Source organism: Diuraphis noxia, unplaced genomic scaffold, assembly GCF_037042655.1.
Source record: "Diuraphis noxia isolate RWA-SAM2 unplaced genomic scaffold, SU_Dnox_SAM2 contig0003, whole genome shotgun sequence".
Lineage (NCBI taxonomy): Eukaryota > Metazoa > Arthropoda > Insecta > Hemiptera > Aphididae > Diuraphis > Diuraphis noxia.
In genome coordinates this window covers 75236525-75258121 of record NW_028301713.1, presented here as the reverse complement: position 1 = coordinate 75258121, position 21597 = coordinate 75236525, and the positions used below count along the sequence as shown (strand labels likewise).

At 26.5% G+C, this 21597-nt stretch overlaps 4 protein-coding genes across 4 annotated transcripts in view; 2 read left to right on the top strand and 2 right to left on the bottom strand.

Annotated features, from left to right (window-relative positions):
* The window catches only part of cnc (NFE2 like bZIP transcription factor cap-n-collar), a 103725-nt gene extending 102295 nt beyond the window's left edge, over window positions 1–1430 (bottom strand). The window contains exon 1 of the mRNA XM_015524933.2: window positions 1104–1430. The gene's annotated coding sequence lies outside the window, so the exon portion shown is untranslated. The remainder of the gene's footprint in view (window positions 1–1103) is intronic.
* A 161-nt stretch (window positions 1431–1591) lies between these two features.
* On the top strand, window positions 1592–3290 carry LOC107174099 (uncharacterized). Its single transcript, XM_015524917.2, has 2 exons — window positions 1592–1973; window positions 2279–3290. The coding sequence occupies exons 1-2, from the start codon at window positions 1948–1950 to the stop codon at window positions 3009–3011; spliced, it is 759 nt and encodes a 252-aa protein (XP_015380403.1). The 5' UTR covers window positions 1592–1947; the 3' UTR covers window positions 3012–3290.
* Window positions 3291–3437: 147 nt separating this feature from the next.
* Window positions 3438–10564, top strand: IFT54 (intraflagellar transport 54). Its single transcript, XM_015524910.2, has 9 exons — window positions 3438–3927; window positions 5397–5514; window positions 5727–5839; window positions 7048–7358; window positions 7421–7621; window positions 7689–7812; window positions 7883–7969; window positions 8619–8830; window positions 8897–10564. Exons 1-9 carry the CDS (start codon window positions 3793–3795, stop codon window positions 9057–9059), a joined length of 1464 nt encoding a protein of 487 aa, XP_015380396.1. The 5' UTR covers window positions 3438–3792; the 3' UTR covers window positions 9060–10564.
* Window positions 10565–11040: 476 nt separating this feature from the next.
* On the bottom strand, window positions 11041–15014 carry LOC107174092 (uncharacterized). Its single transcript, XM_015524911.2, has 5 exons — window positions 14862–15014; window positions 13947–13993; window positions 13564–13740; window positions 12495–12588; window positions 11041–11385 (listed from the first exon to the last, which is right to left on the bottom strand). Exons 1-5 carry the CDS (start codon window positions 14893–14895, stop codon window positions 11285–11287), a joined length of 453 nt encoding a protein of 150 aa, XP_015380397.2. The 5' UTR covers window positions 14896–15014; the 3' UTR covers window positions 11041–11284.
* Window positions 15015–21597: the final 6583 nt, after the last annotated feature.

Sequence of the window (21597 nt, the reverse complement as noted above, 5' to 3'; positions counted from 1 at the left end):
TTTATAATATGCAGTAATATTTGATAATTTTTTTAATGTATATACCTAATACAAACTGTTTAAGGAAACTAATAAATCATTCAATGTGAAATCTTCTCCTCAAGATCATCGTTCAAAATTTAGTGATTATGACAGTTATATGACATAGGTATGGATAAAAACAAAGTGCGACCAACGTTTTCTGCAAAAATACTTTTTATATTCTGATATTGATGCTGACGCATGTGACCATATATCAGTCAATATGTTGAGAACTTTAAAACCATTGAATAGTAATTAAAAATAATATGTTTAAACTTCTATGATGTCTCACAATTATAACAAATATAACTAAATTCAATGTACCTACCTACTAACTTACCTACCACAAAATTAATAGGTAGCAAAAGTATTATTTTTAAGAAAAATTTTTATTTTACTAAATATCATATAGATAATATTAAAGTTCTTTAGAAATAAAATAACAGAAAATGAAAACTTTGAAAGTCAATGATTACAAACCGACTAAGAACAAAATATGAATTATGCTTCATGCAACTATTGAGGTAGTGGTGCCCCGAAGTCCTAAGAATGTAATAGGGCAAAAAATATTTAAAGAGACCCAATATCTCAATATCGGCAAATATGGCATTCTGGGGAGAAGAAAGAGATCAATATGAAGTGACCCTATCCTTAAATGTTCAAACATGTCGAGCCATGGCCTAACCTTAGGCGCCTAAGGTTCGGCGCTACTGTATTGAGAACTAACACGAGTCTTTAGAACATTAATACTTTATCTATGTAAAAACGATTTGAAACAAAAAAATTATAATACATTTTTCAACAATAGGTGTACTGAAACTAAATGCAAAAAAAAACCAATGAAAATATTTATTTTCTAAATGGTTAATGTGTAGTGTAATAGTAAAATAATATAAATTCTCAATAAAATGTTACCAAAATTTAAAATTATCTAAGTACATGGATATTATTACTCAAACAGAAAAGTTTCATTCGACATAATTAAATATTTGATATTATTCAACCAGTTGATGAATATTTTGTTTTAAATAAAATCTAATAATAACATTACAAATGTATATTAAATGAATCTCATGCTATACCTTTTATATGAAAGTTAAAATTGTCCCATGACAACAAGTGAGTAGGAAGTACTTTTAAATTGAGTCACTGCGTCGATGACGATCACGCACAACAACAACAGCGTTAACTTCAGCGGAAAACAAATCCATTACAATGATATAAGTAGTTCACACAAACACATTTCGTTTCAACACGATTACATTCAACGATAAGTCCAACACTGAACACACGAAGCGACGAAAGTAATGGGAAAAAATTATAAGAAACAAGCAGAAAAAAGGAAGCGAGCTCGATACCGCAAAAAATATTTAAAAAATTGTCACACCTAATAGATCCCAAGGAAAAAATTACCACAACAGATAACGCGAAAAACCCAACTTCATCAAAAAAAAAGGAATAAGTAAAAATAGTAGGGTTATAAAATGATAAAGACTGTTGTTCAAAATATTATTATCTTTATAATTAGATTCTATGTTGTTATCTCTGTTTCGGTGTTTTATCACTTTGAATTTTCGTTTTTTTCAAACAATAATTATTTACATTTTGCAAATTTACAATAATTACAAATTACAATACCCATTACATATTATTATGGTTTATGTTTTTAATTTAAAAAATAGTTAATGGTTAATACCGGTCTTCGTCGTATTGTTATTGATATAGATGAAAGCCATTCTTTTTTTAACCTCTGCAATCTTAATTTAGTTGTTTAAATTGTATTTCATTTATAAATGTTTATAACTTCCAAGTTCACAACGAATTTTTTTCGTCTGTTTGTTTTTAGTGTACAATATTAATTATTATTGATAATTTTTTTTTAAACAAATGTTGTAGTAACTATATACCATCTTTAATTTTATCACCATGTCCATATTAGCTCTTAACGAAAGGTAATATAAATATTATATATTAAAACATTAATTCATAGGCACAAACAATTTTTGACAATTCAATATTTGTAGAGACTAAAGTTGGGATCTATACTATATATTCCTATGTATTATGTAATGAAGTCATTAATTATTAATAGTTAAGTCCTCAAAGCCTTCTTTATTTGTGCCTATGATTATTAAATCTAAATAATGTACATTAGTACTTATAATATATACTATGTTTGATAGGTAATATATTTTTTATAATCATGTTTATGGAATTCTATACATTTAAGTTGTATAATTTTCGATTATATTTACAGTATTGTGGGCAAAAGCTTTGAATACTGGAAAAATTTATATGACCAAGGAATTATTGATCGCCATGCAATTCATCTACGATTTAACCATTTAAAATATGCCCTTAATCACAACTTGATTACCAATGATGAATATAATTTACACCACTTAGACATAACTGACCAGTATAATCCATCATATACGGATTATAAGCCATGTTCATTAATGAATTTTTGTAAAGTGTTAAAGACACATCATTTAATGGATAACATTAAAATGAATAAATCATTAATAACCAATAAACATTCTAAAGAATTAATTAGCCAGGTACAAAAATGTATAGTAAATGCATCTGAAAATAACAACCAGCAAACTGGAGTATTAGGTAATGTACATGAATATTATCTCACAAAAAAACAAAAAAGTAATGATGTAACTGAAATACCAAAAAAGTCTAAAAAAAAACGTAAAAGAAAGAAAAAATGTAATAATAATGATTTTAAAAGTATAGAGCACACCAGTACACCAACAACTTTGGTAACCGACAATTTTAATCATGAATGTGATGAGAAAATGAGAAATTCTATTATTAAACCGAAAAATACAGTAGAAATATTCATTCGTCAAATAAACAACAAAGACAAGAACCAGATTACCAAAAAAGAATCATTTGTTTCAAGTCAAAGATCTGTTAGAGATATGTTCAGTAAAATGTTAAAAAAAATTAAAAAGGAAAGAATACAACTGCAATGTTAATTTTATAATAAATAATATTTTTTATCGTTTTTAAATTTAAGCACAGGATCAATGGATGGCCTCTTTACTCAAGCCCTGTCCAAACTGATGTAAATAATTGTAATTTAATTTAACTTATTGTTTGTTATTTTATCTTTTTTTTTATAATTCTTAAATCACTTGTCTTTATTGTAAATCATTATTTTACAGATTGTACAATTTTCTTGTTTAAAAAAAAAGCACAGAATCTAATAGAGCACATAAAAGTAATTATAATATTATATTTATGTTTTACAAGTCTATCATTGATTTATTATAATATCATTCATTATGAATATCATATTCTCATCAAGTATCAAGGACCAAGGTAGATTTCTAATTTATTAAAGACCTGTCCACCTTGATGAATTTGCTACTTGGTAGGTTAAGGCGTTTCATCTCAATTCACAACCCTTGGCATAATAGTTTTATCAATAATTTAAATATAACTACAGAATCTGTTATTCTGTGTAACTACCATAAACGTCATATATGATATAATAGACATGATAACTACAATATTCTTATCAAATGTCCAAGTTTCAAGTATGTTATCATTATAAATTATTATCAGTATCAAAAATTAAGATCTTAATTCTTAATTGTATTATTAACTCAAGTTACTTAATACTTATTGAGTTTATTTTAATAAAAGTTTTAAATAACAAAACGTTGAAACTTGAAAGGATTTTTTATGTAAAAATAGTTGTTAAATTGAGTTGTAGTCTGACAATTTAATAGATACATATTAATATTATTAAATATGAGTGATCCTATGAATAAAGAACTTGTAAAACGAGTACAATTATCTCTATCAAAATATATAAATAAACCACAACTAACTGAAAAACTACTAAATAAACCGCCATTCAAATTTCTTCACGATATTATAACGAATGTAAGTATTAATTAATTAAGTGTAACTAAAAACAAAATAATCAACATTGATGTCTTGATTCAATGATTATTATTTATGACTGTTATTTGAAACACAATTTGTGCTTCTTATTAGTTAGGAATTAATGAATATAATATGGTTTCTATTATTTAACCACTAATAATTTTAATGGCTTAATCATATTATTTAAATTGTTTATCTTTTTAGTAAATAGGTTCATTGTTTTTCGTGTAATTTTTTTGACTATAAGTTTAATTCTATGATTAACCCTTTCATGATAAATTTGTGACTAGGTTTTTATTTTATTTATTGATTTTACAATATTAATTTAAGTTTTGCTTGTTGCGATGATATTACATTATATAACTAAGTATTCTTTATTAACAAAACAATGCTCAGAAAGCGTGTCACAAGATATCATGTCAAGGAAATATATGTACAGTGTTGGGTAAATTACTTTTAAAAAGTAATAAAATTACTTTACTTGTTACTTAGAGAGAAATTTAATAAAGTTGCTTTATTTGTTACTCTAATAAAATTGTAATGAAATTACTTTACTTTTCAAATTGAAAAGTACCTCATTACTTTCTCGTTACAAAAAAAAATATTTTTAAATATATCTTAACAATATTATCATTGTCCCTGGCAATAATGTTACTAGAAATACATAACCTATAGTAAATAGATATAATTTGAAAAAGAAATCAATATAATATAATATTATTATTTTATATTTATTTATGTTTTAAATTAACTTTACACAATAGTGTATCTTCAAAATACGCGACCTTTTTTTAGAACAAATATCTCCTGAAACACTAAATAATAGCTAGTGGCGTGCAGACAAGACACAAATGAGCCCCACTTGAAAGTGGGGTGGGTGTGGTTTTTTTTTATTTTTTTTATTCATAAATATTGTGTTTTCATATAACTATATAGAGGCCCTTGATTAAATATATATTATTTGTAACTTTTAGTTTTAGGTGGGTGGTGGGTGTAAAAAATTAGCTTTGCCCCACATGAAAAAAGGGATCTGCACGCTCTACAGAAGCACTGGATGGTAAAGCTGTGTTGTATTTAATAAAAATATTCTTTACTAATGTCATTGCATTCAAAATTGTGAGATCAGCTGTATAAGGAGCTTTAATAAATATACATATTATATTACTATACTAGATTGGTAAACATAATAATGTCTGCATTATAGAAATATTTTTTTTTTCAATTTGCAAAAGGTAGGTACTTAATAATTCAAAACTGTTGAGCATTATTCAATAGAAATTACTTGTCAAAAGTAATTTCCATTACATTTTCGTTACTTGGAAATAATTCTAACTAAATTACAAGCAAAGTAACGCTGTTACAGTAACGTGTTACTTTCGTTACGTTACTACCCAACACTGATAATGTAACACATATTGTTGAAAAATTTAAATGTGTTATAAAAATCTTAATCTTAAACTTTTCAGGTTATCCAAAGCACTGGTTATTTAACAGATGTTTTCACCGATGAAGAAATTATATCTACAAATGTTACCACAAAAGAAACTAAGATCAAATTTTTAGAAAAGCTTATTAGTGCCATTCGTAAGTTATATTAAAAAAATTAAATTAAATGTATTTTCTTTAAAATTGAGAATCAACTAATATTTATCATCAAAATGATATACCTATTGAATATTTTTAAAATTCTTCTGAGCCCCTCTCCTAGTGAGGAAAAAATATACTCTTTTCTTATTTTAAACTTTAACATACTAAATTTTCAAACAGCTAATAATTGTATAATATTTTATTTCCAGAATCAACAACGAATAAAACAATATCAGCAAGACCTTCTAAAATTGTTGCAGGGCTTGAAGTAACAAAGACTTTGGAGTTGCTTATGGCAATTGTTTTTGGAATAGAAACAAGAGTAAAATATGTTTTATTATTAATAAAAATGTCAGTGTAACGGTTTATTTTCTCTCTCTGGCCTACGCAAATTTATGTTTAGCAGAAATAACCCATTGCTAGTTCTCCTGCTATCAAACATAAAGTCGAACATATTAACTGTGTCTCTACATTGTCTTTCTTACAATTTTTATTATACTCATAACTTACATAAAAATAAAATATCATGAAATAGTCAACATCGCAACATTTTTAACTTCAAATTTGATAATAAATGAATTTACTTTAATACAAAAAGTAACAACATAAAGTTGATTCTACTGAAGGTAATTTGATATATTGGCGTATTGGCACGAGTTAGAGACAGAAAATAATAAGGGCGTTATTAACATCCTCATAATGACCATAGGCACAACTAGACAAATATTTTTTTGGTTTTATGCTATTATTGACATTGGAAATTGGATCATAAATCACTACCCATTGAATAAAACAGAAACTAGAATCTTAAATTGGCTATCTTCCAATATGCGCTCTACCACAATATGAGATTTATATCGTTCATTTGGACTTAAACATTATTACGGATATTTACCTCACTTAGTTAATATAGTGAATCAACAAATGCTCATACACAAAAGGATCAAGATTTTATACTTTGTACTTTGCCTTTGTAGTTAACAAATTTTAAGAATATATAGGTGGCATATATTATGCATAATTACTTCTGAAGTAATAAATGAAAACCGTGTGAATTTTAAGTGAATACCTATACCATTTTACTTTATTATTATTACAATCGATAGGTAGGTCGTAGACTTGTAGATAAGACCTAATTGAAACTTGACTGAAAAATATTAACAAACTTAATATATTTGATTGATTATGTAATTAGTAATTTAGTTTGATTTAATTAAAATATATTTTTAAAATTTAATTTTATATACATATTATACTTAATTTATTATAATTTTGAAGAACAAAATTAATATTTGAAATTATGTAATTTATTAATGTGTAATAATTTGTTTTAATTATACAATAATTTTGAGATACCTAAAGTCTATAAAGGGCATATCATAGTCACGATATTCGAGTAGAGCGCATATTGGAAGATAGCTCTTAAATGTTTGGTGGTACTTATCTTTTTTTAGCCCCGTCACTAGTTATGTCTACGATTAAAACTATGATAACTATTATTACTTTAATATACTTTTATTCCTACTTTAGAATAAAGAAGTTAAGGAACAAATTTCAACTAATACAAAAACTAAAAAATCAGAAACTACAAAAATTAATAATCAAAATAAGTCAAAATTGTTAGAAAAATCCAAATCAGTAGAAAAAAAATTAAAAGAAAATATTGATCATGATTCTCAAAAAAAAATACAAAAATCTGACAGTGTGGAATCGTCAGTGGTTAAAAACGATGAACCTGTAAGAGAGATGGATACATTAACAAAATCTGATGTAGAATTCAGTGTAAAACCAGTTATTGATGAAGAAATAAAGAACATTGTGGATAGTTCTGTTAAAACTGAGTAATTGAGAAACATTTTTTGTTATATTTACATAGTTGTTAAAATATTACTGTATCATTTAGAGAAATTAACGAAAACAAATTACAATCAACATTCAAATCCAAATTAGAAAAAAAAGATTCCGAATCAATAGAAAAAACTAACTCAGAAGAGAATCCACTTCGGAAATTAAGTGAAACTCATAATATTAGTAAACCATTAAGGCCAAAAAGTTCAAGACCGCCCGCACCTAATCGTCGTCCTCAATCAAATACATTTACAGAGTAAATTATAAAATTGTAATTACTTAAATATATTTTATTTTATGAAATTTAATTTTTAACTTTTTAGGATTCCTAAACATTCAGACAGTTTTTTTTCAAAAAACGATGACAAAATAAATGACATTGATGACAATATTGTTACAGTAGAAGTATTAAATGACAATAAGTCAACTTATGATTCTTATATCCAGGTAATACTACTTTTTTATCATTGTTGTGGTAATTTGTTTTTTAATAAAAATGAATTTATGTTATTTTTAGGAAGATGGACAAGGTCATCTTGTATCACAAATACTTCAAACACAAATGGAATTTAATACTAAAATAAAGACAGACTCTTCAAAAACAGTATGTAAAAATATTGAAATTATATTAGTTCTTGCACTTTGGGCAGAAATTAATTGGCAATGCTTGAGAAGATTATACCCCCTTAAAACGTTCAAATAAAGAAATAAGCCCCCATTAATATACTTACTGGCCACTGCTATGTATAATAAATATATAGTAACTTTCAAATGAAATATAATTGGAGCATGAAAAAAAGTACAATAATGCAATTAAAAATCTGTTAAAATTTAAAACAATCATCTACTTATCTTTCTTAACTTTAGAGTTAAGAGTCACAAATGTTAATTTAATACACATCTATATTACACATTTGTATACATATGATAGAAAATGATAGAAGTTGTTTGAGATAAATTTCAGCTATATTTTTCTTAGTATTTATAGTTAGGAGCACAAAAAGTTAGTGTTAGTTCCCACAATCTGTTGTTTATACTCAGTTATACCCATAAGTTCTCAACATTATACTGTCATGCTGCCATTACATATTGTATTCATAAACACAATTAATTTGATAACTACTGCTTAGGAGTGATCATTTTTCGTGCATGTGAACAACTAATTTTTCTGCTAAGCCAAATTTTTGTGTTGCATCAGCAACAAAATCCTGTGCATTCTTGCTTATGTATGCAATAAAGTTGTTTTATTTTAGGAATGGGAAGGAAAAAGTGTTAAAGATCAAGAAATGTTAATAAAAGAAATGGATACAATCAGGCAATTCATTCAAGCCATAACAAAGTCGGCAAACCCATTAAGTAAACTTATCAACAATATGCAAGAAAATATCGATCAGATGAATCGAGAGTTGAACTACTGGAAAAATTTTACTGAAAAAACAAATGAAAAACTTGATTCACAACAACGGTAAACTATAAATTGTAAACTTTAAAATGTATTTTATTATTAACTAATTGGATATAATTTTAACAGGGTAGTTAAAGAAAAAACTAAACCAATGGTTATGTTATTGGAAAAACTGAATACTGAAATCAAAGACGAATTGGAAATGATGGATTACTGTAAATCAAATATTATGAAAAACAAATCTCATATTAACTACTTAGTTTCAGAAAGGTTTATGTTAAAAAAATAATTGAAAGTCCATTGTTTTTTGGAAACTAGGAAATATTTAGTTTATAATTGTATTGTTATTTATTATATACCTAGGAAATGTACTACTTAGTAAGTCACCAAAATAATTTGATCTCACATTAAAAAATACAAGATTTCTAAAAAAGAAAAATGTTATGCGTACCAAATCAGAAGTATTTTTACAGACTTGTGTCAAGATCTGATTTTTATCACTGGGATATTGCTCATGTGTGCTGTCCTCTTGAAGTTCAATTTTACATTGTTATGTATCACACTACTAGTAGTGACTCGTAGTGCACTTTGATTTTTTTCTTTAAAAATCTTGAAAAATATTTTCTTACACTATTTCAATCAAACTCAAAAGAGACTGAATTATATTTTTTTCTAGTCACTGTAACTAGTCAATTGCTCCTAAGTTAAATATTTAAATTTGCTTTTCATATAATATATAATAATTACTATTTTATACTGGCAGTTTAGTTCTAACATACTGGCAATTAAAGAAATAGGTTTATCTGAATGTGCTGAGTAGAATAGAATAATATGTACAAATATACAACATATAGTTATTAATTTACATTTTATTTGTGTAAACAAGTACTTAGTAATATTCAACTTAAACTAAGATCTGATGAAACAATATTTTCATATGGACAATGCCCGATTGTGTGGTTTGTTGATACCTTAGGACAAACCAATTTCTTTTATTGTCCGCATTAGGCTAAACCTAAAAGAAAATATAAATTTTACATACTAAAATTTGGCTACCAAAAATTGCATAAATACTCAAAACACATTTTAGATATGTATATTATTATTAAACCTAATAAAAATATTTGACAAGGTATTGTTAGACCTCTTTTGTTTTTAAAATTATTTTTTTAAATATTGATAATTAAATAATATTAATTATTAAATTTCATTAAACATTTAAATCTACTCAAAAGTTACACTACTTACTACTTCAGGTTATAATTATAATATACTAAAGACTAATTAAAAAATTAACTATATTTAGTGTTTTTTTTTTTTTTATGTTTAGTTTGAAATGTTCAATAACATCAAACCTTGTTTATGTTTTTAAAAATGGATTGAATATCTTAATTTTTTGAAAATAATAAATAATAATATAGATACTCAGTGGCGTATTTTCAATTTCTATATGGGCGAGAGATTCTAAAAAATAAATAGATTTATAATATTATAAAAAAATACATAATTATTATGTACGAGTTATGATTTAATAATTATATTATTTATATTAGCTGTCCTGACACTGCGTTGTTGGTGTATTAGTTTCTTTTTTTGGCATTTTCGTAGGCCGTGTGTTAGTATTTAATTACTTAAATAGTATTTTATTGTTATTTGTTAGTGCTAATATTAAATGGCATTCACAATTTATTTTTATTTATGTTTATCAATTGTTAAACCACTATTAGATTCATTGATAACATATATTTATAGACTATGAATATTATTATTATTAAAGCACCTCCTTATAGACTACATTCAATTTGGTTGTTCTTCCGTTTGGAGCAAAAATAAATAAGCTGCCTAACCTAACCTAACCCTAGGTGAACTAACTCTGGAGTATGCCACATAGAATTGCCCATGTTTGATAATAAAAGTGGTATACGCGGTATAAACTTTAATTCTCTTTGAGCGCAACCAGTAGGTAATTATTGTTCCCTCAATTACCTCAAAGTGCTCTCACGCAAACTATAGTACCATTGTAGAGTTGGAGTTGGCGAAGATTTCGCAACTGCATAATTGGAGTTCCTATACTTTAATGAATATCTTATGTGCTGGAAAACCAGGAGGATTAAATGTGCTGAGAACTCCACATGATAGTGAACGGTGACGTCTGTCTTCAGTACCACATCTATAGGCTTATACTCCATTTCTGTTCCCTTTAATGATTTAAGAATTTCATTAATCATAGCTTCCCCATCGTTTTCGGAGGTCAATATAGCGCGCTCACATAATTAATCCATCGATTTGTTTTTTATATCGGCAATGTCAGGATAAAAGGCGAATTGGTCATACATGGGTACGAGGACATGGGCATCTTGAGTTCGGTCAATAATAACACATTAACTCACGCAAAAGGTGAAAATTGATTTTACAGGGAAATGAGATGCGAAATGCGAATTTCGGGAACTAATATTGATTATACCTACCTTTAAATTGGCTTGATTTTTTCCCTTATTTTATGTCTTTATTTCTTTATTTATCTACATTGTTTGTTTTTCGCTTCTTTTTTGTCCCTTCATCAAAATCTGATTCTCCTAACTTTCTCTTGTTAGTCTTAACCCTGTCGTCAAATCCTGAAAAATATAAAAGACAAATTAACAATGTTTTCTAAAAACACCAAATTATTTCCAGTTCGTATAAACTATAAGTATTAGCCTTTAGATATCATATAAGTATAAAATTCATTGCCACTTATTTACCTTTTTTCAATACTTTTTTTTTTAAATTTATTATAATTTATATTTTATAATATCAAATTAACGAAAGGTTGATAAATATATATTATGGTCAAAAAAATTAAATCTAGTTACGCTTAATTATAACTTTTGGTTTTTATTTTTTAAATTTAAACAGTTAAATTATTATTGTATATTTGTATCTACTTCCTTTAAACAGAAGCTTTTGGTGTAAGTAGAATAAAATAGTATTACAAAATGTATTAATATTACGTTAAAAATAGGTAGGCAAGTGTAATTATTTAATGAGCAAAAAATATATGAAAAAAAGAACTGCCAACAATTACCTAGATAAATGTAATTAAAAAATAAAAGGTTAACTGAATTAACAAATCTCAATTATTTTATGTAAATTTTACAGAAATATAATTACGATTAATGAATAGATAATAATTGATTATAATTTATAATGATGTTGTGGGTGGGCTGGCAGGTAAATTTTTATCAGTTATTTCTCCCAAAAAAAAATTGATTTGCTTATTTTTTAAATATTATATAGGTACGTACAAATGTACAATAATACAGTTCTATCAAAAAATAAAAATAAATAATAACAAGAATATAAAAGTATTAATTAATAAAATATCCTTAGTAATAGATGCTGGCAGAATGTCCCCACTCAAAATATTTTTTTATGTTATCCATATTACATGGGTAGGTATATCCTATGTACCTACATGATTTATCATTGAGTTCAATTTTAACATATTTATTACTGTACATTGTCGCAACTCAAAATGACCTACTCAATGATGACTTATGAGGTACATACCTATTACCTATATAACCTACACTCGAATGTCGAAATATAGGCGGGGATTTCATTGAATATTATAGGGGGGAGGCATAACCAACTATGAAACCTATTAAACAGCAAATCAATTTAAGACTTCACCAGTTTATTTAATATTGTTATCAGATTTAATTAATCATTGTTATTTCTATACCAGAACTTGTCGACTTGCTATGTTGGGCTCTTGACTCCAAATCAACCGTATCGTTAATTTGTCTTACATTGCAGGGTTCTAGATGCGATAAACTCTAAAAATGAAAAGTAAATACTTAATTTTTATTGGAAACCATGGAGGTACCTAAACACTTTTAGTTTATAATTATGTTTTGGTCACATATCGCATTTTTTTTTTATTTTACATAATATATAATACAACACATCAAGCTAAATATTAGGTAGGTACCGATTTTTATACAATAAATAATGTTACTATATAATATTTACTACTATTGTATCATCGTTAACGGTTTATAAATGTACCTCTAAACTTTAAACTCTAAATGCCCGATCAGAGTATAATATAGGAATAAGTATGTTGTTTACAAAAACACTAATTAAATATTAATACTGTATTGGTCAATAACAATTTTTATTTCATTAATAGGTATATCTACCATAAAATGAGACAGTATCATCTAGGCCGACCGCAGTAGAATAGCTCTGTTTTATTTAACAGAAACCCATATATTTTAATACATATATAGTTATAAGACGTAGGTTTGAACAGTAAAATGTTTAATCTCAAATTCAAAAATTAGGATTGAGGTATATTTGATACTATAATATAGTTGTTCATTATTTAAATAGGTAAATACATATTTAAACAACAAAGTTCTGATTATTTTATTAATTTATTGCAATTGAATTAATATTACCGATTATCATAGCAAAATATATAGATACCATTATTATAGAAAATGATAATATTTTATAAATTCTGAGTAGAGTGATAAATATATATTATTTTAATGTTATTATTCAAAAAATAAAAAAATAAAAATGTCCATTGTAAGTTAAATATTATGTTAATGTTAAATAATACACATAACACATAATATAAGGTAAGGACTTACCTACACAGTAATAATATTATATATTCTTAATCGATAGTCATTAAATTTATTATATAAGGTTGTATAAATATAGATAAAATATGTGTACCCAAAACATGTAGGTACTTTACATTGATACGTTGTAATTTATGATAGATAATTTGTACATACTTCCTTCATTAAGACATGGGTTTTTTCTTTATTCGGCTGAGAAACCACCTGTACCGGAGCTACAAGCCTAGAAATTACTGGTCGAGGAAACCACGACTGATGGGCTACTCGGCGTTTGGTTCTGTCCGAAGTCGATTTACTAACGAGTTCAGCCTCACTCAAGTTTTCATTGGGCAACTATGATAAACACAGTATTATTTAGCCAAAAAAAATTATAAGAATATAAGGATGGGAGCGAAACTTTTTCCTGAAGTTAGAAGTTTTGGCGTGCCACGCGTGCACCGTTATAACATATTTAAACAAATATAAAAATATAATATACATATTCATATTATAATACGTAACAATAAATGTCAAAATAAAGTTAATAGTTCAATATATACCTCAATTATGGTTTTAGAAGTCCGCTGGAGTTTTTGCGGTTGAATACCTAAAGAATAAATAAGGAAATAGATATTGATACAATACACTATATATATAGGTTCATATAATTTCCCAATACCTATCTATATTGGTACCTTAAATATAAATTTTTCTAAAAAAATCAAAAATTAAATTTATTAAAAAATAAATAGATCTCGAACTGAAAGTTTAAATTCTTTCTAATAGTCATGAATATTATGTTTTAACCTATATAATATGCATACATATAATGTATAAGAGTATACCTACCTACTTTTATACGATATTCCTATTATAGTTATAAATTTATAATATTATTATTTGATAAATAAATAATTACATTTGTTGAATACATACGCAGATAAGTTAAAAGTTTGTTAACCATTATGGAATATTATTGTGTAAAACAAATACTTAACTATAAGCAGGCGCGTAGCTAGAAATTTCTAAGGGAGGGTGTTATTCAAAATTAATTGAACAAATTATAAACACAAAATTGATAACTTTACGTAGGTATACGATAATTCATCATGCTAATCAAATAATCAATAATTAAGAAGTTGTAAACGTTTTCTTACACGCTGCATAAAAAGATATATTAAATCGTGCATGAAACGAGTAATCGATAAAACGTAACAGAACGGTCTAAAATAGTAATTAATGCCGGATCCCGGCTTTAGTGCTTTACATTATTGTTATCGTAATATAAACTAATATAATTAATTTTGATAAATAAGTGTAAATCACGATTTAAGATAATTCGTGCTTATGATGCATCTTTATCTTGATAAAAAAAATATTAAGTATACCACGGCTGAGGGGGGTGTTATTACACCTGTAACGTCCCCCCTGGCTACGCGCCTGAGTCTATAAGTTAGATTTCAAATTTCACTTACTTATATTTAGATTATACTTTCCATTCGTAGCCATCGTGTAAACTGAAATAACTTAAACTGAATTATTGAAACGAACTGAATTGAATTGGTATACTGTTTTCTGATCCAGCGGTAAACATAAGCAGCCAAACTGGAGCAAACAAATTGCGATTAATAAACTAGATGTTAATAGAGGTAAGCTTCAGTGACAATAATAATCAAAAATAAACCAATAATATAGCCAGGATGGAAAAAATATCTACCAAAAACATCACTTTTTTAGGTATTTCTTGTGTGTACAATTTATATAATGTATTTTTTTTTTTTATTGATCTTTATAGCTTCGGCGACATGGGCCATTAGCTTTATACATAATTTACATTATACTATTACTTAAAATTTACATGTTTTAGGTGACAATTTAATTACAATAATAAGGGCTGTTGCAGACTATATTTATTCGAATTAAATGTATTTATCTATTTTGGTTGTCCTGAGGAATGACATGATTTTTTCGGGTTGACAGTCGGATCCGATTTATATAATGTATTACCTAAATATTTATAAATAATATATCCTAAAAGGCTAAAAATAAAAAATAAGTTTTAAATAAAATAAAAATGTTGCACTTACTATTGGCAGAAAATAACAATATGTCTAAAAAATTATAAGTATAATATACCTGAGTTCTATCCGCTACAAATATTTAATCTATGGCTTTAATATTACATTCCTATTATAATTAAAGTATAATACTTACTTGATAATTTACCAAAATTATAGTATTTACGAATCAAAAATATAATATATTTTATATTTACGTATAAGAAAAATAGATAAACATTAAAATAATATTAAAATTATGAATTATAAAATAATCTATTAAGTAGAAGAAGTCGCGTAGTACTTACACTTGTACAATACTATAATGGCACCATACAAGTTAAGAATCTATCTAATTCTCAATAAAATATATGTATTATATATAGGTACTCTATAATCAATATTATGATAGATTGATAACCAGTTTTTTGTCCATCGCAATTTCTGTGGTAATTAGTGGTGCCTACTTACTTATAATTGTAGCGCCGCAGTGGTTACCAATAATACCGGTAATTGTTTTTAAACTAATATTACCTTAGTCTGTAGTTAATATTATAAATAATGTTTTTAACCTACACTTCTTAGGTACCATTGTCCTCAATAAACAGTTCATATTACATGACATATGGCCAATAATAATGTTCTATAGGTACATAAAAGCTGATACATAGACATTTGTCGTCTTATTCTGTTTTGTATTGACAATAAATTGATTACAATAATTATCTATAATAAATAACAACATTAATAAGCAATATTGATTTGAACAAACATACAGCCCCTATATATGTTGTAGTGAACCTCGGCACGAAGTGTATAGTCTGAAGTTGAAAATAGATAATATGCGTTGCGGATTTGAGAAATGTGCTCTAAATAAGTGTGTGATAAAATATAAGACTATAGGCAGTGTTGAATCCAGGTATACTTCAGGGGGGGGCATTCGCCCCTCTGACAAATACAACTTTCTGACTTTCAACAAAATGTACCTATTTATTAAATGCACAATACTATTCTAAAAATAGATAATTAATAGGTTTCTAATTTATTTTGTAATTTTTTAAATATTTATAATTTCTGAATTGCAATAAATAATAATAATAGGTAATACGATTAATAATGTGTGACAACCTTATGCCGGGTTTACACCAAGCCGACAAAACAAAAAACACAGACAAAACAACAACTAATTCAAATTTATTAATTTCTCGACAAATAAGAAACAGCGATAAAACAGCAACTTTCTGTTTACACCAAATAAAGAAAATGGAAACATTTACTACGAAAAATGTTTCTGTTTTGTATTTTTAGCTGTTCACACTGCAAAGACAAAACAGATACAAAATTCGTGATTTTATTATTTATACATTTATTATTAGTAATTGGCATAGACCTTTTTATTTTAAGGTCTATGGTAATTGGTAATCGATTATCTGTAATCCGTGATCATATTGATAATAATATCGCGAGAATTATAAATTACTATTTAGAACACAGATATATAAAAATACTAGATAGCTGACTTCGGTATGATTATTGTCGCCAGTAAAATGGCCGCCATCCTTATCTAAGAGGTGAATGTTTATGTTTTATAGTATTGGTAAGCAATCATAGATATATAATATTAATATTAATATTATATATCTATGTAAGCAATTGAGGAACGGTGTGTTATAATATTATAATAATACAATAATATGTAAAATAATATAATATGTTTAATAAAACATGTAAACTTTAAAAACAGTTATTATTTTGTATAGCTTTTTGAGAATGGTTTTATGTGGAGTTAAGTTTTCATGTATGGTTTAAACAAGAGAAATTGTCATCAATTATTTTGTCTGTGTTCTTAAAGATAGGTACAGCTTCAAAGATAAATGTGAGTCAACAAATAATTTATTGTAATACAAATATCAGTATACTTCAGTATACTGAGGGATGTAATTTCTAATAAAGTATAACAATTAAAAAAAAAAAAATCATCAAGTTCTTTATTTAATCAGTACAATATTAATAAAATTAAAATAAATGTTGAATCTAGATTTTTCAACATAAGTACATCCCTTGTGTTTATCAAAATGAAATTATTATACATAACAACAAAAAAATAATAGGTATTTTAAACTACATCTCATAGGTACAGCAATATTATTGATTCATAAATAAAATTTGTTTTGTCAATTTATGACGGTTTATTGGGTTTAAAATATCTGTAGAATACATTTTACCATATGAATGTAATCTTATGCTTAAATATTTCTGTATAAGTAATGCAATTAAAACCATTTTATGGGGTCTATCTAATGTAAAAACATTATTACATTCTAAATATTTAAATATATTTTTGTCCAATGCAAATTTTTTATTAACAAGGGAAGTTATTTTCAAGTCAAGGTTTGGTATATTTAGTATTTGTAAATTATTAGTTAAACTTAAAAGAAATATTTCATATTTCATCATGTTTGATAATCTTTTAAGATGCTTAATAGTTATAAATAGCTAGTGATTACCATATTATTATATGCAATCACATGCAAATGCAAATGCAATAAAATATTATTTTATATTAAAATAATTGTTTATACAAATAGTAAATGATTCCAAATTTTAGTTCGAAACAAATACATTTCCAACCAACAATATGTTCCGATAACAAATAGTTCCAGACAAATATAATTCGGAAAAATTCTCAAGTCTTGCGTACTAATAAAATTTAAAATATTAAAGCCCTCCAAAATAGTATCTTATCACTTATCATATCAGTAAAATTTGTAAACAGTCACCTCTTAGATAACGATTGGCGGCCATTTTTTTGGAGACATTATTTTATACGTAGGGATTATAGCAGACGGCTATCTAGTATTTTTATATATCTGTGATTTAGAATTAGTATTTATAAATTATGATAATAATTATGCGTGATAACTGATAATGCACTTGATTGTTCACTGATAATGAATATTGATAATGATAGTCGCGTGATAATGAACTCGCGAAGTGTAGAGGGAGAATAACGATGGTAAACAATTTGTCAGATGTTGCAACACTAGTTTACACCAAATAGACTTATGTTGCTGAAAACAGAAACAAAACAAAAACCCTTTGATGTTTAACGCTTTTGAGCGGACACAAAAATGTCTCTAGAAACACGAACATAGAGTCGTCAGAATCGATTTTGTCGCTGAAATGTTTCCAATTCGTCGCCGATGTGTCGCAGATTTGTCGCGAGACAGAAAGTTGTTGTTTTGTCGGCTTGGTGTAACGTGTAAACCCGGCATTAGATTGATTTAAAAATTAAAAATAAATTTGTAGTTTTGTATAAATCTGAAATGTCTAAATTATAAATTGTAATAAGAATAACTACCTATTGATAGATATAATTCATAATACTAAAATGACGTATCACCATTCACCAATGAAAAAAAAAGTGAGCCCCTCCCCAGAAAAATTGTCTGGATTCAACACGACAACACTGACTATAGGTACTGCATGTACGTTTATTCACTATGTTTCTAGTATAACCTACACTAGACATAACAATTGAAATTTTTTTTAATTAAATAAATTGTGAATACCTATATAGTGAACACGTCGAATTTCAAGACTGGCCCAGTGGTCTATAATTGTCCTAAAGACAGCGGGTCGCTGTTTTTGGCTGGGTTTTGGACCGATGCTTTGTAACTTGTAAAGTTGTAAGTGGTATGAATTCACGATTATATCGTTTGTATATTGTGTTACGGTCCAAGTGAATAAATGGTCATTGTAAATAACATATAAGCCAGAGATTGTATACAATGACAAGTATTGAAAGTGCCAAGTGAATAAAATACATTTATTATTGATGTAATATACAGTGAAACCTCTCTATAACGGAATCGCATGGGAACAAACATTTTTTCGTTATAGAGAGTTTTCCGTCATAGCAGAGAGATAGAATTGCATATAATATTTACCCTGAAACTATTGACATTTTCCGTTATACGGATGAGGATTCCGTTTAATATAATATAGAGGGTCTGTTATAGAGAGGTTTTACCGTATAGATAATTTTATTTTTAATAAAAAGGAGAATGTTTTATTTATATTTATTGATTATTGTATATTGAAACTATTTACTTTGAAAAAATTATAAGACAAAAGTACCTATTACTATTACAGCATTTATTAGAGTTGCATAGAATTCCAGAACTTTAAATTTGCATCTATTTGTTTCACATTTTTGACCACAAGTGCAGCGGCATAGTAGCCTTGGCCTCCAGAAAACAGTTTAGCTACTTCTCTTAGTGACAACTTAATATCTGGTACTTCATTAACATCATTTATAACCTTCTCCTTGCAAATGGTAAATTGATTTTAACTTATCTCTATTTTGTAATAATATTGCAGTTTATCTTTGATTGTGCTTAATTAGTAATTAGTAATTTATAATTTCTGTCTTCCACCGTGAAAAAAATTTAAACTATAAATAAACATATTAAGTAATAAATAATAATGAAAATGTTATTGCTTATTATACCTAACATAGGTAATTACTGCTAGAATTGATCGTAAGTCGTTTCGAGCTCTATATACGTCTTAAATGTTTCCTTCACAAAAATTTTTTTCGATGATAGATTTCATTTCATTTACTTGTAATTATAAATTATGTACAGATTCATTTCTTTTTTCGGGGATAGAAAGTTTTCTAGAGTTTAAGACAATATTACAATATTCTCAGAGTTGTAATTATCTTAATTTTCTTCTTTAATAATTATAAAATATGTATATAGCATTCTAAATAACTCTAATATTCACACTGTTCACACTAGTCAGCATTGCATTGAAATAATTAGTCTATTAAGGAATTAAAATTAAATATGTATTATTTACTTATCCAAAATATTTTAGACATTGTAATACACAATGGTTAATTTGTCCACCTGGATCGTAACATTTATAATATATACATAGTTACGTGAATACAGTATTGTAAGTCTATAAGATTACATGAGACAGAGGCGTCATCATCTGGAGTACCTATAACCGCACGTTGAGAAGCGTCAACAAGCATTTAAAATAATATTTTTAATTCAGTTGAGATCTTAAACAATACTTCTAAAGTTAACTGTAGTTGATACTATGTGCAACTATTTGCGAGTGTATACACACCTATATTTCGTTGGTCTAATATAGTAAATAGTAATATGACGTATCCACGTGTTGACAACAAGCTTACAAGCTCCTGATCAATTTTATATTTTGTGTTCAATTAATTCGTAGTTCATCACAACAAAAATCATATTATTTTCGTTTAATGTTACAGTTTTATTGTGCTACAACTTACAAATGTCAAATAAATATAGGTACTCAACATTACGTATCTACTGTGTTTATAGCGTACAGTCCCAACAAATAAATTTTGATTAATATTAATTTAAAAAAACTAATAATGATCGAAAATTGCATATGCCTATAAATAGTTCAACTTAAGTTGAAATTTTTTGAAAATTGTATGGTGGATAGAATATACTTATACAAACATTTGGTGAAAACTTCATGTATCTATATGGTTATTTGTTTTAAAGTTACATCAAATACGAAAATCGATTTTGTTAAAAACTGATTGTGCGTGAAACTTCCCGTTTTTCCCTTAAATTTTAGTTTGTTTTCTTGATTATTTAGAAAAGTATTAAGAATTTTTTACTTTTGACCCCCCAAAGTACCAAAAAGATTCACTTTCTGATCGAACGAGGTACTGAAGTCGAAAATCGAAGCACTTTTACTGCTCAAAAACGCGATGACGGACACAAAAAAACACACCAATGTAAAATCAATACATTCCTCGCTCCGCTCAGAACAAAAAAAAAAAAAATCATCAAGCTAAAAATACACACTCATACAGTATCCGACTTGGATGTACCTGTAACTATTAGCTATACCTACTATAACTATTAGGTAAATGCCTATATAACTATATATACTACTTCGTATCTATTTGTATATAATATAATCGGACTTGTTCTGACTGACAGACTGATCAACGTAGAGTCTAAACTATAATATTCTATAATAGCTAAAGACTTGACATTTTAATGATACCTTACCATACTATACCTCAACATTTTCATGGAATGGTGCACTAAGATAGAATTTTCCAAAATTAAAATTTTATAAGGTC

Coding starts and splice junctions, on each gene's coding strand:
- IFT54 (XM_015524910.2), top strand. CDS start 3,793: ATGAGTGATCCTATGAATAAAGAACTTGTAAAACGAGTACAATTATCT. Junction 7,622..7,688: donor CAATCAAATACATTTACAGA/GTAAATTATAAA, acceptor TTAACTTTTTAG/GATTCCTAAACATTCAGACA. Junction 8,831..8,896: donor AAACTTGATTCACAACAACG/GTAAACTATAAA, acceptor TAATTTTAACAG/GGTAGTTAAAGAAAAAACTA.
- LOC107174099 (XM_015524917.2), top strand. CDS start 1,948: ATGTCCATATTAGCTCTTAACGAAAG. Junction 1,974..2,278: donor ATATTAGCTCTTAACGAAAG/GTAATATAAATA, acceptor TTATATTTACAG/TATTGTGGGCAAAAGCTTTG.
- LOC107174092 (XM_015524911.2), bottom strand. CDS start 14,895: ATGGCTACGAATGGAAAGTATAATCTAAATATAA. Junction 12,589..13,563: donor CCCATGTCTTAATGAAGGAA/GTATGTACAAAT, acceptor TTTCATTTTTAG/AGTTTATCGCATCTAGAACC. Junction 11,386..12,494: donor TAGCAAGTCGACAAGTTCTG/GTATAGAAATAA, acceptor TATATTTTTCAG/GATTTGACGACAGGGTTAAG.